The sequence below is a fragment of the Terrapene carolina genome, unplaced genomic scaffold, assembly GCF_002925995.2.
Source record: "Terrapene carolina triunguis isolate 2854851 unplaced genomic scaffold, T_m_triunguis-2.0 Scaffold990, whole genome shotgun sequence".
Classification (NCBI taxonomy): Eukaryota; Metazoa; Chordata; order Testudines; family Emydidae; genus Terrapene; species Terrapene triunguis.
The window spans coordinates 149,698-168,499 of NW_020665341.1; the positions used below are offsets into that span (position 1 = coordinate 149,698).

Here is an 18,802-nt window from a genome sequence, read left to right on the forward strand (position 1 = left end):
GCGCACCCTCCTACACCCCAAGCCCCTCATCCTCAGCCCCACCCCAGCGCCCACACCCCCAGCCAGAGCCCTCACACCCCCCAACCCCAGCCTCCTACCCCAGCCCAGAGCCCCCTCCTGCACTCTGAACCCCTCATCCCCAGCCTGGAGCCGCCTCCTGCACCCCTAATCCCTCATCCCTGGCCCCACATCAGAGCCACACACCAGCTGGAGCCCTCAATCCCCTGCACCCCAACAACCTTCCTCAGCCTGGAGCCCCCTCCCACACTCTGAACTCCTCATTTCTGGCCCCATCCTGGACCCTGCACCCCCAGCCCGAGCCTGCATCCCCCTCTTGCATCCCAGCCCCCTGAGCCAGCCCGGTGAAAATGAGCGAGTGAGTGACAGAGGGAGGGGGAATTGGGGCGTGGCCTTGGAAAAGGGGCGTGGCATTGGCGGGGCCTCAGAGGAGGGGCGGGGCAAGGGTGTTCGGTTTTGTGTGAGTAGAAAGTTGGCAACCCTAGGCCAGAGCAGAGCCGTGGTAAGGGGGCTGAGGCTAGGGATGCAGCTGGGGCGGGTCTGGGGCCAGACTGGGAATGGAGCCCCGGCTGGGGGCCAAGGCTGGGAGTGGAGCTGGGCATGGGGCCGTGAGCCAAGGCCATGGCTGGCGGTGGAGCCGCAGCAGCATTGGTGGCGGAGCAGGGCTGAGTGGTGCTACCTCCCTGCCCCCCCCCCCCCGCGCCCCCCCCCAAATGTTCCTCCCCTCGGGGTTGCACCGCAAAGCTTGGGGACCAGTGTCCTAGTGGACTGCACCAGCAATAGCGAAGGCCATTTTACCTATCCCCAATCTCAAGGAAGTGGGAAGTTGACGCTAGGTGCCTCTTTCGGGCAGCGGTGTCCCTCCACCCTTCTCTCCAGCCCCCAGCCTGAGAGGGATTGAGGAGTGGTCCTTGACAACCTTCTGCCCTGATACACATGCAGGCACCATCCCCCAGCCTTCTAGAGAAAGGAATAAGGGAGCAACGTGGGGGTGGAAGCCCAGTCTGGGACGATAAGGATTTTGGGAAGAGACGGAGGGAGACTTGCTCTCTTCCCATCTATTTCAAATTCTCTCGGCTCATTGAGGGGAGATTATAAAGGGGCTGGGGTTGGGGGCTGCGGCTGGGGCCTGGGCCAGCGGAGCTGGGAGCAAAGCGGAGTTGGGTGTCCCGCCCCGCACCCCCTCCAGATGCTCCTCCCTGAGGGGGCATGCCCCACAGTTTGGGGACAACTCAGCTAGAGATTGCTGAGCCGGCTATGGCCTTGGCTAAGAAACACGTGTCTTTTTAGCTCACGGAGCAGTGGCTCATGCATTAAGCTCCAGAGGTCCCAGGTTTGATCCCGGCCGCCGGAGTCGGTCGGCGTTACCCTGAGTCACCCCAGCCCCAGCTAGTTTTCTAAGTACGTACTGCACAGGACCGAACTCGGGTGGCCTCGGTGGCTACCCTGCTGTGTTCAGCAAGCTAGCTCAGGCATGTCTACACATGCTGCCATCCCCCATCACGCCTCCTGATTCCTGTGTATGTGTAGACACATCCTGAGGGCCCACATGGGGTGTTATCCTGCTGTAATTATAGCAGTATAATTACACTATTTCCGCATGTAGACAAGTCTTTAGGTCCTTACATGGCCCCCACGCCCATTGGATCTGAGCACCTCACAGTCCTGACACCACCGACACAGAAAAGTGCTGTTCTCCCTGTTTTACAGAGAGGCTAAGGGACTTGCTCAAGGTCACACAGGAAGCCTGTGGCAGGACAGGACACTGAACCTAAGACTCCAGCATGCGCTCCAAGCAGTGGCGGATTTAGAGTTAGTGGGGCCCTGTGCGCAGCTTCGTTTCACACACACACACACACACACACACACACACACACACCCCACCAGGACCCAGCCAAGAAAAAGAACATTCTCTCTTATCTCCCCCCCCGTTTTTCATTCTTTTTTTTCTTCATCCTCCTCCTATATTATAAGTAATAGGAAGTAAATGAAAATAAAGTGAGGTACCTTGATTGGGGCAGGGGGTTAGAGTGTGGGAGGGGGTGTGGGGTGCGGGCTCTTGGAGGGAGTTTGGGTGCTGGGTGCGGGCTCTGGGCTGGGGCAGGGGGTTGGGGTGCGGGAAGTATCAGGGGTGCGGCGCTTACCTTGGGTGGCGCAGCTCCCAAAGCGACCGGCACACCCATCTGGCAGCAGCTCCTGAGCGGGGGGTGGGGCAGGGGGTCTCTGTGCGCCGCTCCTGCAGCTCCCATTGGCCGCACTTCCTGGCCAATGGGAGCTGTGGAGTCGGCACTTGAGTCCAGGGCAACGCACAGAGACACCCTGCCCAGGAGCCTCAGACACATGCCGGCCGCTTCTGGGAGCGGCGCGGTGGGAGGGAGGGAGGCAGCACGGGCAGGGAGCCACCTTAGCCCTGCTGCACTGCTGCTGGCATGTCTCTGCGTGCCCCTTGGGGGGAACGGGAGCAGCGGGAGCGCCCGGAGCCGCCCCCCCCCCCGCCAGGGGCATGCAGAGACGTGCCAGCAGTTGTCGGCTTCTGGGAGCGGCGTGGGGCCACCGGCCACGGAATGCAGGCAGCCTGCCTGCGCCCTGCTGCGCCGCCGGCCGGGACTCAGGGGCAGGTTATCAGATGAGATTGACTCTGCATTTTGGGGGCCCCCCTGTCATTGGGGGCCCCGTGCCTCCTCACTGTTTGTTTCATGGCAAATCCGCCTCTGGCTCCAAGCCCTGGCTCCTATCAGGAAGCGACCCTTGGGACTTGCTGCTGGAGGACTTCTGGGAAGTGCTGGCTCAGGGAGCTGCCCATATGGAAGCCTACGTTTTGGTCACGGGTATTTTTAGTAAAAGTCATGGACAGGTCCCGGGCAGTAAACAAAAATTCACGGCCCGTGACCTGTCCATGACTTTTACTAAAAATACCCGTGACTAAAACTTGGGCGGGGGGGGGGGGGGGCGTCCGGGGGCACTGTGGATGCTGGGGAATGTGGCCTGGGACCCCCACTGGTGCTGGAGGCTGCGGTGTGCAGCCCGGGACCCTTGCGGTGGTGTGGGGGTGGGAGGAGGAAGGTTGGCGGGGCTGGCAGGGGCTCCCTGCCTGGCTCCGCATCCCTGCAGCTCCTAGGCAGTGGAGAGACCAGGGGGCTCCAGCGCACTGCTCCCGCCACAAGTGCCGGCTGCTGCAGCTCCCATTGGCCGGGAACCACAGCCAATGGGAGCTGCAGGGGAGGGGCCTGTGGGCACCAGCAGCATGTGGCGTGGAGCGCCCCCCCCCACCCCCTGGCTGCCTAGGAGCTGCAGGGCCATGCCAGTGGGAGCCGGGGAGCCCCCCACCCCGAGGTAAGCGCCTCCTGCACTCCCAACCCCCTTCCCCTAGCCCTGAGCCCCCTCCCACACACCCAAACAACTGCTGCTGGCTCCTGCCCCAGCCCTGAGCCAGCACCAGCCGCTGCAAAAGTCACGGAGGTCACGAAAAGTCACAGAATTCTGTGACCTCCGTCACAGACTCGCAGCCTCACCCATACGTTGCCCAGGCAGGGCTGCCGGAACATAGAGGGGCCCCGAGGGGGAATAGGAAAAAGTTGTGGTTACTCCCCTGTAACTTTCAAACTCAGGCCAACACGGGGCTCCGGCACGTGGAAGGAGATTGCCAGCCCTGCAGATGTTGGGACGCCATTACAAGGAGGTGAGGGATGCCCTTGTCATTAAAGCACTGATGTGGAATCCAGAGGGCTCCTCTAACCCAGCAGCTTCCAACCTTTCCAGACCACTGTCCCCCTTTCAGGAGGCTGGTTTGTCTGGCCTACCCCCAAGTTTCCCCTCATTTACAAACGACTTGCTTACAAACTCAGACATAAAAATACAAAAGTGTCACAGCCACTAGGACTGAACAATTGCTGACTGTCGCATTTTTACCATTGAATTATAAACTAAATCGATTGGCATATCTATATTGTGCTTCCATGTCAGTGTATAGTCTATAGAGCAGTATAAATATGTCAGTGTCTGTCTGAAATTTTAGTTTGTACGGACTTCGCTAGTGCTTTTGATGTAGCCTGTTGTAAAACTAGGCTGATCTCTAGAGGAGTTGATGAACGCTGCGTACCCCCAGGGGACACGTACCCCCAGTGGAGAACCACTGCTCTAAAATACACCACCAGGGTTCTCTGTCCAGCCCAGAATCCCGAGGGCACAAAGCTGTTTAAAGTTGGCACTGCTCCCTCTCCCCCGATCTGTGCCTGCCGCACAGAACAGCTCACACATCGAGGTGTAGCAATATCAGACAGTTGTGCTGGACGAGCATTCCTTCCTACCTTGTACTCCTGGGCGGCCTCCTCTGCAGGAACCACCGTGTGAGCCCTGTGCTCCTTGGACCTGTCGCACACCACGCAGATGGGGGACTGATCCTCTTGACAGAAGAGTTTCAGAGTCTCCTGGTGTTTCTCGCACGCTCTCCCGGCTCCGGCATCTTTTGTCGATTGCAAATTTAGCTGCTTGGCGATTTCTACCACGCTGGCCAGCTGCCAGTTAGGCCGGAGGTTCCTCTGGGGAAAGGTCGCTCTGCATTGAGGGCAGGAGACGTCTTTATCAGATCCCTCCCAGCACTGGGTGATGCAGGCTCGGCAGAAATTGTGCCCACAGTCTATAGTCACCGGATCATTAAAATACTCCAGGCAGATGGAACAAGAAGCTTCATCCTGGAGGCTTTGCCTTGCCTTTGCAGCAGCAGCCATGGCTCATCCCGGGCAGGAGAGCAGTTTAATTTCACTTCCCTGTTCCCTGAAATGTGCTGACCCTTGAACGAGAAAGGGGAGTTTCCCTTCCTGTAAACAGGCTTTACGTGGAGTTGAGTCATGGTTCGGAACCGCAGCTTCCTGGTGACAGCGCCCAAGTTTGTCTCGCTCGTGGAACAGAAGTGGGTCCAATCAAAAAAGATATTACCTCGCCTGCCTTGTCTCTGCCGGGGGAATGCAAGATAAAGGACCAAAGCGATGTAAATCTGTCTGGGGGCAAAGCACAGCTGGTATCACAGCCAAGACAACGGGACTGAGGAAGGGATCGACTAACAGTGATTTTCAAACTTTTTGTATTGGTTTACACAGCAAGCCTCTAAGTGTGACTCCCCCTCCCCCGTGTATCAATTAAAAATGGGGGGTTAATTTAATTTAATGGGGGCTCAGGGGGAGTTGACAGCTCACAAGCCCTGTGTAACCACCTTGCGACCCCCTGAGGGATCACAACCCCCAGTTTGAGAACTCCTGGGATAGAGCATGATACAATGGAGCTGTAGCACAACTGGTTTATTTGGGGGACCCAAGGGTGGTAGCGCAGGAGCGATCGCTGCGGTCAGACAGTCCCGGCAGCGGCAAGTGTACTGTATCTCTTTGGTGGTGTCTGCAGTACAGGCTCTCCTCTCTGTCCCCTGAGCTGGTGCTGTCTTGGAGACAGAAAATAGGTTAAACTCACCCCAGCTGGAGCAAGTTCTCCCTTTCCAGAGAGGAAGCAGCAAACTTCTCCCTCCTGGTGTCTTGAGCTAACGCAGGTCTGTCTCTTATGATGATCTCTTGCTAGGATAGCTCAGGCTTGGCTGTGCAAAGCCCTTTATCTGGAGCTGTGGGGGGTTGGGGGACAGAGAGAGAGCTTCATGAACGAAATGACCATTCACACACAAACCGAAGTGAACATTTTCAGCACGAAACAAAACAAACTGGAACGAGTTTTGTCCAAGCCCTGAAAGAAATTTCAAATGGAACCAAAAATTCAAGCTTGTCCAACACACAGTTTTTATACTGATTTAAATAGCAAAACGAGTATAAAAAACTGTGCTTAGACCAGCCTTTCATTCAAAAGCTTTTGATTGGTTGGTTGTTGGTTTTTCCCCAAAAATGCTTACTATTTTTTCCCCCAACCAGCCCTATAAGGGTATGTTTACACAGGGATAAAAAAAACCACGGGTGCCCCAAGTCAGCTGAGTCCAGATCACCGGGCTCATGCTCCGGGGATGAAAAATTGCTGAGTAGATGTTTGGCTCGGGCACCAGCCCAAACCCAAATGTCTACACAGCAATTTTTAGCCCCGCAGCCTGAGCCCCATGATCTTGATTCAGCTGACCGGGAGCCGTGCCAGAGGTCTTTTAATCTGTGTAGCTGTACCTAAAAGACCTACCAAAGAATCCACTATTAGATAGCTTACACACCTCATTTACACGGAGTTGTGCAGGCCCCACTACAGACAAACAGATACAAACCCAAAGCCATCTGCTTTGGATTCCCCAGATGCCATATACAAAATTCTGGAAATGAAGTGGACTGGGAAGGGGCAGGGGGGAGAATTTAGGATGTCTGATTTTTGTCCTTATGTAAATTTCTTTCACTTAAAATTCTTCCTCACCTTCCTCTTCTGTGCAGACAGAGTGGATGATGAAGGTGGGAGGCTGGTGGGGAAGGGGGGGGGGAGAGTTAGTGGTATCTGGGCAGGGTGTGATTAATGAATAAGCTACTAGAGGCCGCAAAAAACCTAGTCTTCATGGTTGGGGAGCACACCTCAAAAATGTGGTCACTTCGGCAGTGACGTCTGTCTGAGTCTGTAGAGAGCCTGAGACAATAGCTCTGGGGGTGGGGGGGAGAAATGCCCTGAGTTTAACCAATGGAGCAATGTCTGCCCAAGTTTTCAGAGAACCTGAGAGAATAGCTCTGAGCGGAGGGAACCACCTTGTGCAACTCAATAGGGGTGTTAACTCCCAGCCCCAGTCCTCGGGGAAAGGGGCCAGCTACCAACCCCACCCCAGCAGGGGATTCTGTCTGTGGTAAGAAGGGAATAGCACAGCCTCCCCCCACCACCAAGCAAAGACATCTCAGCTGCATATGAATGTATGTGTGTGAGTGTGGATCAGTGCCCCCGTACTGCTTTTCTGTAGAGGAGAGGCGCTTCTTGCTGCTCCCCAGGGGAGAAAGCTCACTGCTGCTGCTCCTGACAGATAATAACAAATCTAGCTCCTACCTAGTGCTTTGCATCAGTAGAGCCCGAAGTTCTTTACAAAGCAGGGCAATAGCATTACACCCATTGTACAGGTGGGGAAACTGAGGCACAGGGAGGGGACGTGGCTTGCCCAAGAAGAAAAGGGGGGGTTCCCTGCCACTCTGGGGCAGGGCTGCAGAGGGAACCAGGCCAAGGTGTGGCTAGGGGCCCTGGAATTGCCCTGCATTCAGGGGACTTTAACCGAGCCATGCTTTGTAAGGCAGCACCACCATTCCCCCAAGGTTTTCCCCCACGGTAAGGGATAGATTCTAGGGTTGCCAATTTTGGTTGGACATATTCATCACATGACATAATCTTTAATTGAGAGGCATGTGCAGGGTGAGGGGAAGCAGGGTCACAGGCCCCCCCAATCAGTGGGGGCACAGAAGTCCGCTGGGGCAGGGAGAGCAAGCTCCTCAGGGCCAGTCTTAGGGAAAATTGCGCCCTGAGAAATTTGTATTTTGGTACCCCTGGCCCCTACGGGTGTGGCACCCCCCCCATTGCCCCGGCTCCTGTGGGCTCCCCAGGTTCCCCATCCCCTTCACTCCTAACCCCTGCACTGTGCCCACTTTGCCCATAACTCCAGCACCCTCCTCGTGCGCTCCTAACCCCTGCCCCCAATTCCTCTACTGTGCCCCCTTTGTCCTGAACCCCTACACTCCCCTCCTGCGCCCCTAATCCCTGCACCCTCCTTCACCCCTAACCCCGCATCCCCCTCCTGCACCCACATGGGGAAACTGACCTGGATGCACGGAGCAGCTGGCATTGCTGCTCGCTCCCCTCCAGGGGGCTGTGATGGGGGGAGCGAGGAGCAGTGTCAGGGCTCCCAGCATCCTGGTCACTTTCCCCAGCTGGGCTGGGTAAGGGGAGGATAGGAGAGCAGCAGTCCAGGTGGGGAGAGTGACCTGGATGCTCGGAGCGCTTGGTGTTCTTCCTCACTCCCCCCCTTACAGGCCCCAATGGAGGAACATTGTGGGGGGGGGGGGGGGCGGTCCCGGGGAATCCCCCCCCCCCCCCCCCCCCATGTCCCCCCGCCGGGAGGAAGCAGAGCGAAATCTGGGTGCTGGGTGCCCCCCGCATGCAGCACTGCCCTGCCAGCCGGGAGCAGCTTCTGACTCTACACCAGCCCAGCGCACGTCTGCGCTGCTGCACGGCGTCCCTTGACCATGGCGCCCGGGGCAGTCGCCCAGGTGGCCTACCCCTAAGGCTGTCCCGGGGGGGGGGGGGGGGGGGGGGGCCGGGGGGGGGGGGCAGAAATGAAGAGTTCAGAGTGTGGGAGCTCCTCTGTCCCCAGGCTGGGGCGGGAGATCCAGCTCCTCCGGCTGCCCAGGAAAAGTGAGCTCCACCAGCCACGGGGGAAGCTCCCCCGACCGCAGGGGGCACAGAAAGTGCCCCTCCAAACGCAGCCAAATTTTTATTCCGGTGCACGCCCCTGCTTTAGTTAAAGATTAATCTCCAGTTCCTGGAGACTCTCCAGGACAATTCAAGTAGATTCTCACAGCAGTAGCTCCCGGTGAACCAGGCCGTGGCCTGTGTATTTACTAGTGCTCCCTAGGCAGATCAGGTTCCCTTGCTCACTGGAGGGGCTGTCACTTTAAAAAAGTAAACTCTGAGGAGATCAGCTGACTATGAGTCAGTTCCAGGCAGGGAAACCCTCCCAGTGGCTGCTCCAAGTTGGGTATCTCATGTTTCATCTGCCTGGATTATTTTAAAGACCCGGTGATGATTATAGACTGCAGGCACAATTTCTGCCGAGCCTGCATCACCCAGTGCTGGCTTGGGGGGCGGATCAGAGACCACCGTCTCCTACCCTCAGTGCAGGGAAGCTGCTCAGTGGACAAGCACCAGGCCAAACCGGCAACCAGCGAATGTTGTAGAAGTAGCCAGAGGAAGTGCTGGCAGAAGCCCCAGCTCCTGGGACTGGCAGAGCTCTCACTCCCCGCTGCGGCCCCAGGGCCGTGGCAGGGGGGACAGAGCTTCTCTGGTCTTGGGGCTGCAGTGGGGGGGGGGGGGAAAAGGGGCAAACGGGGGTGTGGGGCCCCAGGGGGGGGGCAGAATGGGAGGGGGACCCTGGATGGAAGGCAGCAGGGCCGCAGGGGGGAGGGGTGGAATGAGGGCAGGACCGCAAGCAGAGGGGGTAGGAAGGGGCCCCCACTTGCTCTGGCCCAGGGCCTCACACAACGTTAATCCGCCTCTGACGGCGGTGTATTGTTATATACCAGGCAATACTTACTGGGAGTGGCCCTCCTCCCCGGTTTGGGTCCGTGCCCGTGATCCAGCTTCTACCTCCGGGTGTGAATCAGACAGTTCCTCTGTGTCTACCGCTTGGTCGATTGCATCAGTAAGATCTGGGTTCGCATTCTCTGTCTCCTCCTGGACTACGCCCTAGTGGCCATTGACTGGGGTTAGGGTTACCACCTGGCTGGGTTTTTTTTTATGGATTTGCCAATTGCCAGAAAAATAATCTAATCTGCCAGGTTTCTTTTACGTGGGTTTAAAGATGTGCATTATTCTCACAGTACACTGGGCTATCTAATGTTAGATGTTTCGGTGGCCAGCTAAGGATGCTGCAGCGTTCCCACTTCCGCAGTTTAAGTAAGAAAATGAGGTTATCAATCTTATCGCTATGTGTTATCTCTCCAGATACTATAAGTGGCTGTTAAAGACAGGGACAAGTTGCAGAGTTGCCTTGTGATTGGGGGTTGAGGCGGGCTTGCCTTGGGGGGAGGGGTGGGTTGTTTTGAATTTGAAAGGTGATGGTGGCAGCGGTGGTGTCCACAAAAGGCAGCAGTTCAGGGGTGGGCTCTCTCACAGATACATGGCCCAGCTCATTATCAGCACTGCAGGCCCTGCAAGCTCTCCCAGAAATCCCAGTATTGTCCTTGGCCCTCTTGTAACCTAGCTGGAGCGCCTTTCTCTCCTTGTGGCAGCGGCTGGATCCCGGCTGTGCTCCCTTTCTTTCATTTGATCAGCTAGCTCCTTGTTTATGGTGCGCTGGAGTGGCTAGAATTCAGACGGGCCCATCCCCAAAGGGCAATGAAGGCCAGGACCTCGGCACGAGACCCCACTGGTGCATGAGACACGACTGCTCACTAAGCAGGAGTATAACAAAGAGAGATGAACACCTTGTGAGCTGGATTCACAGAAGGACAGCACCTGGCTCTGTGCCAGCATTGAAACGGGAAGGCATCATCCCGTCAGGGTGACCCCAGAACAGGAAAGGGCACAAAGCCAACCAGGACAACCCAGCTAGACAGCAGTGCAGTGTGGGATAGCAGCAGGCCCTATGGAAGCCTTGAAAAATCCCATCTCAAGCTGGGGCATTTAGGGTTTCACATTTGCTGGGTGGCAGGTGCGCATTGCTGCTCCAGCAGAGGCATCTGAAACACAGAACCTAGTGAGCACCGCTAGAGGGCTCACGTGCTATTTAAAGGGATGCCACCCGATTCCAAAACATGACACACACCCCTGCAGTCCTGCTGGAGGAGCCAACGTCCCCTAGTCCAGTGCTTCTCAACCTTTCCACACGACTGTCTCCCTTTCAGGCTTTTGATTTGTCTTGCCTACTCCCAAGTTTCACCTCACTGAAAAACGACTTGCTTACAAAATCAGACACAACAATACAAAAGTGTCACAGCCCCTAGTACTGAAAAATGGCTGCCTTTCTCATTTTTACCATGTAATTATAAAATAAAGAAATAGGAATATAAATACAGTGCTTACATTTCAGCGTATAGTCTATAGAGCAGTATAAACAAGTCAATGTCTGTCTGAAATTTTAGTTTGTCCTGAATTCGCTAGTGCTTTTTATGCAGCCTGTTGTAAAACTAGGCAAATCTCTAGATGAGCTGCTATACCCCCTGGAAGACCACTGCGGACCCCTGGTTGAGAACCACTGCCCTAGTGCAGCACCCTTCAATGTGTAAGAATTCGCTGTTCATCAGCTGTTTCCCCTCAGGTGGTGGAGGGATGGGCAAGGCTGGTGTTTCTAGGAGGAATAATGTGGGTCCTTCTCAATCCAGTGACCTATAGCGGTGCACGAACGATGGAGCTCGGAACAATCACAGGCTGCGTAACCCCGTCCGCAATCAATAGCGACACTTTCTGATGGAGACGCGAGGTGCATCCCAGCCGACGGCAGGGGAACGAAGTGTCACTTAGCCCTAAGAGTTTCCCGCCTGCAGACGAGCACCAAAGGATCTAGCTGGATAAACCAAACTCATTTCACCAAGCCCGTTTAAAACCCCACACTAGGCCGATGTAGCATGATGACAGCTCATGAGGGTCTGAGAATGAGGCAGGGCGAAGGGAAAAACAGTAGGGACTGGAAAGGGGAACGTGGTGAGGGAGAAGGATTCAGGGAGAAAGGCAGGGACTGAACAGGGTAACCTGGAGGGAGCAGGGGAGGTATAAGAAAGGTGCGGCAAAGGGAAGAGAGAAACAAGCGTGTTAAATGTTATTGAAAGAGACACTGTCATTTATTACTTGGATGTTGAGCGCTTTGGGACAGAGACTGTGGTTTTTGGTCTATGTCTCTACAGCATCGAACCCAATGGGTCATCCTGATCGATGATTAGTGCTATGAGAATACAGGAGAACCTCAGAGTTACGCACACCTCGGGATCGGAGGTTGTTCGTAACTCCGAAATGTTCGTAACTCTGAACAAAACGTTGTGTGGTTCTTTCTAAAGTTTACAACTGAACATTGACTTAATACAGTTTTGAAACTTTACTCTGCAGAAGAAAAATGCTGTTTTTAACTACCTTAATTTAAATGAAGCAAACAGGAAACAGTTTCTTTACCTTGTCACTTTTTTTTTTAATTTTCCCTTTTTTTTTAGTAGTTTACATTGAGCACAGCACTGTATTGTATTCGCTTTTTTTGTTTGTTTGTTTTTGTCTGTGCTGCTGCCTGATTGTGTACTTCTGGTTCCAATTGAGGTGTGTGGTGGATCAGTCAGTTCGTAACTCTGGTGTTTGTAACTCTGAGGTTCTACTGTACAATGAACAAATAATAATAATCCCCTTGATCCTCTGATTTAGGACAAATGGGAACGTGTCAGTTGCCTTCAAAATAATCTTCTCAAATTTAGGCTGTTTGTTTGCTTTGCTTGGGCTAGCAAACTGTGACTGTGAACTGGAGCGGGTCAGCAAACTTCCAAAATTGTGACACAAAAAAACACCAATTGGTTCATTTCTTTTCACGCCAGTTTTAGTCAACGCCTTTTAAGCTGCACATGCATTTAATTAAAACTTTTTTATTAAAAAAACATGTTCTTTTTATTCTCCCCCCCCCCCCCCCACTATTATTTTTCCCTAGCTGCTGTGTGTGTGTGTGTGTGTGTGTTTCATACTTGGATTCTTCAACATAAACAGGAAACACCACTCACATTGGTGTGAGGAAAGGCTGTTTAAGAAAGTGTGGTGTGCGTGGGAAGTTACAACACAATCAAATATATGACACAAGCATCAGGGATACCAGATGCTCCTCAAAGGGCAGGGAAGGGGAGCAGCTAGTGAATTAGCTCTTCTCCTCTGTGGGAGAAGGTTGGCAGCATTACATGTTGCTCATAGAGATAGATGAGAGAGAACGAATTTACTGAGCTGGCTGAGAGGCGGGGGGACTGATCCAGTGAAAGGGATAACCCAGATCAGCTGGGAGCAGAGGCAGGCCAAGGAACCCTTTACCATGGAGGGGAAGGTAACCTGACTTAATGGAACTGAAAGACAGTTGAGGGGCTTGTCAGTGGCAGAGGAAGCTGCTGACCAAGAGCTGGGAGAAGGGCAGGGAAGTCCAGCTCCTTCCCAGAGGAGACAGAGAGAACTGGCTGGGAATTTGCCAGAGCTGAGGAGACAGGAGCCAAGCTAAGAATAGACACCAAAGAAAGTCAGCACCTTACGGAGCCTGGCATCAGATGGGGAGGTGGCCGACAGAGCCACCTCTGCCAGTACGCAGCAAGAGGTCCTCTTTGTTAAGAATAATTATTGTTGCGTTTGTGAGCTTTCCGGTGCTCTGATTCTTGCTGCTCTTTTTGAGTCTTCTCGCTGATTTTCACTGGCTGCTGAGGTGCTTGGCCCTCTTGGAGGGTCTTGTGCCATTTCCTGAGCGCTCTAGTTAATGTTTCTCATTGCTGGGGGATTTCTTGGCTTCTCTAACATTCTCTATCATTTTTTGGCTTGAGGTGACCGAGAGGTAGGTGTTTACATAGGTGCTCTGGCTGTGATTTATTTGGACACCCACGCACTGAAAGAGCCCAAGGGGCAAAGATCCTTTGGTGATCGTGTTCACCAGCTCTTCTTAAGGGTAGCCAGAAAGACATTTTTTGTGCAACTTCTTGGAAACATGATCTAAGCTTTACTTAAACCAGAAAAATGAGCCCAGTTTGTTGCTTAGTTCTCACCATCCCTGGCCCGCTCCCAGGGTGTCACGGTGCCCCCACCTGCTGCATGGCAGGGATAGTTATAGAGTGATGGGGGGCTAGGAGTGGCCAAAAGGATAAAATCCCCTGCAGAAGCTTTCAGCTTTATCAATGGATCTGTAATCCAACTCCACTCAGTGTGGCGCTTTATCCCCTTCTAATGGTGGCTGGGTCACATACCCAGGTTGATAAAACTGCAATAGCCTTGACTGTATGCTGTGGTTGTGTAGTTATGTTGGTCCCAGGATAGTAGAGAGAAGAGGCGAGTGAGGTGATATCCTTTCTTGGACCAACTTCTGTTGGTGCGAGAGATGAGCTTACACAGAGACCCAAAGAAGAGCTCCGTGTAGCTCAAAAGCTTGTCTCTCACACCAATTAGTCCAATAAACGATACTACCTCACCCACCTTGTCTCTCTAGTACCCTTGGCTAACAGAGCTGGTTTGTAGCTCAGGCTGTCAAGGCTTTGGGTTTTAAAAAGTTTTCATAAACACTCTGGATGCTGTTGGCTCAAGGTTGATTTTACAAGTGTTAATAGCATTTGCTGGGAGGGAAACCTAAAATAAAAACATGGTTTTCAGCTAGAGAAATTAGTTATTATTTCCTCATTTTCCTTTGGATCTTGCTTTTACCCCCCTCATACCTTTGAGTCTTTTTTCCTTTTAATTTGTACTCTGGATTTTTCATTGAATCATAGAAATGTAGGGCCTGGAAGGGACCTTGACCATCCCTAACAATGTTTGTCTAAGCTGTTCTTAAAAACCTCCAATGACAGATTCCACAACCTCCCTTGTAAGGCTATTCCATTTCTTAAGTATCTTAATAGTTAGAACATTTTTTCTAATAGCTAACCTAAATCTCACTTGCTAAAGATTAAGACAAATACTTCTTGTTGTACCCTCAATGGACATGAAGAATGATCGCCATCCTCTTCATAACCGCCCTTAACATATCTGAAGGCTATCAGGTTCATGAAACTATCACTGCATTTCACACCTACCCCGTACAATGTTCTTCCTGAAAGATGAAGTATTGAATGAGTTTAGGCAACGCACCTGCATAAAACTTATTACCACAGTAAATCATTGCACTATTTCACGTTTTCTAAAGATAGAGGTTGTGGTTTTCTTTGTCTGACTGCTACTGGAATAGGACCTATAAATGCCAAAATTTTATAGGCTTTGTTTATGTAAACATTTACTATACTTTAAAAATTTGTAATTCAATAAGTATTACAATAATGTTCTTCAATTAAAGATTTTACTAAACTTTAAAAAAAAAAGGGGGGGAGGTGATCCTTAAAAGTGTGTTTGGAATCTAATTATTTCAAAGGGCTAGCAAGGGGATTTTGCTTAGAGATGGTGTATTTAGCATCAACCTTGGTACCCTTAAATGCAACATGCTTAAATAGCTCCTCACACAGTAGTAAGCAGACCAGTGTCAGGGTCTTTCTTAGAACTCATGGTCAAGCACTTACTGTACCACACCAGGCATATTGTTACTACACCAATATGCTTAAACAAGTGATCTATAACTACATTTATAACACTCTTAACCTTTGAAAACAAGCCTGTGTCTAGAAGAACTAGCTACCTACGGTCCCTTAGAGATATAAATAATAAAGCTTTTCTGTTCTATATTACTATCAAGCTGCCAGTTAACCAGTTTCCTCAACCCCTTTCTTTCCATTTCTCTTTCCAGTATCCATTTCTCTACGTAGATGAACACTGTACCGGCCCGAACTCCTTTTATAGTGCTTGAGGAGGACCTGAAGGAAGACTGAGACCTCTTACCCTGCGGCCCTCAGGTAACACTGCCCCCTGGCGTGTTCCAGCAGCGAACAGCCACTCCTCGCGTTCCGCCCATTCGCCTTTTCATTGGTTTGTTTAGGAAACCAATCAAACGACACTGACTTTTGAAGATTGACTTATAGACTTGTTTCATTGGAGGGGCGGGGGGAATGGAAAGGTGATTTTGCTCCCACTTTGCTCACAGGGACCGGGCCTGTATGGTCTGATCGCGCCTAGCATAGTTGGGCGTCCTTCCTGATCGGGGTTTCAGTTTGATGTATCAATACAATGAAATATTTGCTAAAATAAGCCCTTAATTTTACCTCTACCCATTACAAAGCACATGTGCTATGCCCCAATGGGTGGGGAATGCCTTTTTTTTTTAAACATGTCGCTCATGAAGAAAGAAACCAGACCCCAAGGGAGCACCCAAAAAAAGTGTGTGGGGAGGGGGGGTGTCTTTTCTTTTTTCTCTCTTAATACTGTACAGGGGAAGTACTGTGACCCAGCAAAGGATCTTTGTTTCATTCCTACATTTCTCTCCCAGGTGGTAGCAAGAACACAGCGCCTTGTTCATAAATCCATGAATGTTCCTAAACGAGTCAAACTGTATCCCGCTATTGTGGGGAGAACAAAGCAGGTCGCTCGGAAATCTGCCGCTGGGACGGCATCTCGCTTAGTGGAACAGCTCCCAAATTATTGTCGTCTAATAAGACCAGTGAAGATAAGCTTCGTTGTTGTTTTTACAGGATCAGGACAGCGGAGCTCTGTAAACGAAGGTCGCTCTTCAAATCCGGAGCGACTTTTCCTACCAGGCGCTAGCTACAAAGGCAGTTTAGGGAGCAGCCGCAATAGCAAACCTCCTGCACCGCCACAAGTGCTAATTCGATACGGATTAATCTTTTCCATCCCATTTGCAGCAAGATCACTCTTCCGAACAGTGTTAGGTGCCTGCTGATTCTGTGGCATCTCCCCCAAGTAGATTTCCGAGCAATCTGCCTTGTTCTCACCACAACCAGACAGTGACTGTCTCACCCTCGCTACACCACAGAAACAGAAAACCACAATCAAATAACCACAACGGGAAACACGGTACAACTTTGAGCTCATGTATAGCGGCAAGGGCGGGTGCTAATTGGATGAAGAGATGAATAACTGGTAGAGCGTTTGTGGGGGGAGGACAGGGGCTGGTCAGGGGAAGGAGGCCTGCACTTTCATTGGGCAGTAAGCTACCGCCGGACCTGATAGGAAACATGCACCAGCTCCAGTTCTCTGCTGGAATCGTTCAAGCGACAAACGTGGATATAAATTTCGTAATAAAAGTGTATTGAGGTTACAATTTTGATCATTACTGCGGAGTAAAACGATCATTTTAAAGTATTTGTTTACGTGAAGATTTTTTCCACGGAACTTTTTTTCAGGGGAGGACAATTTTATTGATTACTTTAAAAATAAACTTTGAATATTTTTCAATAGGAAATTTTCGATTTGTTTACATTGTCTTATGCAATCTTGTTAGTAAAATACACAGAATAAAATTCCAAATCAAAGATTTCCCTCCAAGAAGCATCTTTGTCGGTAAAGGCTCGCGCCGCACCGCCCATGCTCTCCCGGCGAAACAGCAGCTCACTTAGTGAATATTGAGGGTGGCTCTTAAAAGAGCCTTTGAGTTTATATTTATTAGTTGACGAGGAATGTGTTTTTAATGCCTCTTGCCAGCAGCTTTGCCGCGGGGGGCAGCCCTCCCCTTGGGTCTGGCCGGGTTTTTGTGAGCCTTGGGTTTTTTAACAGCTGGTTTGGTTTCCCTGCCGGGCCCCTTTGCCTTCCTAGCTGCTGTGAGGTTAATTTTTTTCGGAGACCTCCTGGCCGCTATCTGGGTTTTGGGTCTCTTGATGGCCGTTTTTTTCTTAGTTGCTTTCAAGGCGCCCCCCTTCTTCTGGCGCTTGTTGACCCTGAAGGATCCCGAGACGCCGCTACCCGTCACCCGCTGCAGCAGCCCTTTGCTAACGAGAGAGCTGAGCGTCGCCTTCAGGCGACCGTTGTTCTTCTGCACGTCGTACCCCTCGGCCAAGAGCGCCTTCTTGATGGCAGCCAGAGAGGCGCCCTTGCGGGCTGTAGAGACGCAAACAGCCCGCAGAATGAGGTCGGGGAGAGACGGCCTCCCTCTCTTCTTGGGTGGAAAAGTAGCTAGAGCCCCTTCTAAGGGAGAAGCCTGGGAGGCGGAGCTTAAATTTCGCATTTCTCCTCCCTGTATTCACAGCCACAAGAACCGCCGCCGCCGCCTCGCTGCAACCGCTGCTGCTGTGGCTGCTGCCGCCGCCTCTGATCTGCAAAGCAATAACCTCCCACGAAGTTACCACGACTCTCCGCTCCAAACTGATCGCGCGGGCCCCCTCCGGGGCTTTATATAGAGCAGAACCCGACGCAACCGACTCAACCAGGTCGCCGCGCGCACCGCCTCCCCCGACGGCGGACGCAACAGAATCAATCAGCCTCTCCTTGCCTCCCAGCGTCTCAGAAATCTGTGTTTCTGAAACTCCACTGATCTCTAATTTTAAAAGTCCCACTGGCTTTTTGATCAATTAACGTAGACGTCCCCAGGCTAGGACTGTTAGGTGTTTTTATTCGCTGCATTTTTTTGATCCACTGAATGAGCTCCCCGCGCCAGAAATCGACAAAACCCTCGATTTATCCACCTGCCTGTCCTCCAAAAGTAAACAAAATTTGGGTTTAATCTTAAATTACAATTTCAGTTCTGTGCCTGCCCTCGAGATATCGAGGGAACAGTATTAAGGCGGAGTGAGGTATCCCACACAAAGAAATTAAATGATTTCTTTCTTTGTTTTTTGTGTGCAGTGCCCTTCCAAAGACAAACAAGAAACACACCTAAGCTTCCCCATACTCGCCTATGAGGATTTGTCTAATTTCAAAAGGAAATAAATATCTCTAGTTTTCTGTCATAGTAAAACATTACAATGTACTTTAAACGTACTGCTATTTGAATTTATATAGGGATGCATCCTACTCTCATTCACCTGGCTGAAATTAATGTCAAAACATCCATTAACTTCAGTAGAAAGAGCAAAAGTTGCAGAAAACTATAGGATACACATGCAGAAAAAAATGTAACAGGGAGGAAGAATAATTATTTTCATGTGTTTGGAAAATAATTATATTGTTTTAAGGTATAGGTTTTTAGTAAAAGGGGAAGCTAATTTTGATATCATACTTTGGGTTTTACAACAGAGGCATTTTATTTTATTTCGTTTTATTTAGATCCCGATTGTTTTATGCGTCTGGTTTAAAGGTATTAGCCCATAATCTGCAAAAGTGTCTAGTGGCTATGGGTGCCTCACATGTCGAGTTCCCAGCACAAGCCTATTGGGGGGGAAAGTAATGGTTTGATTGAAGTTGATAATTCAGGTGCTACATTTGCTGTCTCACATTACAGGACCAAGGCGTCATCCAACATAACCATATAATCGAAATGGAATAACTTTAAAACGGACAAGAATGATTTAACGGAATAAATACCCAGCAGGACTCAAAATTATTGAGGAAAATA

At 51.4% G+C, this 18,802-nt stretch overlaps 1 protein-coding gene and 1 pseudogene across 1 annotated transcript in view; both read right to left on the reverse strand.

Annotated features, from left to right (window-relative positions):
* The window catches only part of LOC112105235 (zinc finger protein RFP-like), a 17,634-nt gene extending 12,889 nt beyond the window's left edge, over positions 1–4,745 (reverse strand). The window contains exon 1 of the mRNA XM_024197940.1: positions 4,326–4,745. Within this exon, the coding sequence (XP_024053708.1) occupies positions 4,326–4,745 (420 nt within the window). The remainder of the gene's footprint in view (positions 1–4,325) is intronic.
* LOC112124284 overlaps positions 1–18,802 on the reverse strand; it is a 408,472-nt pseudogene that overhangs the window by 112,397 nt on the left and 277,273 nt on the right.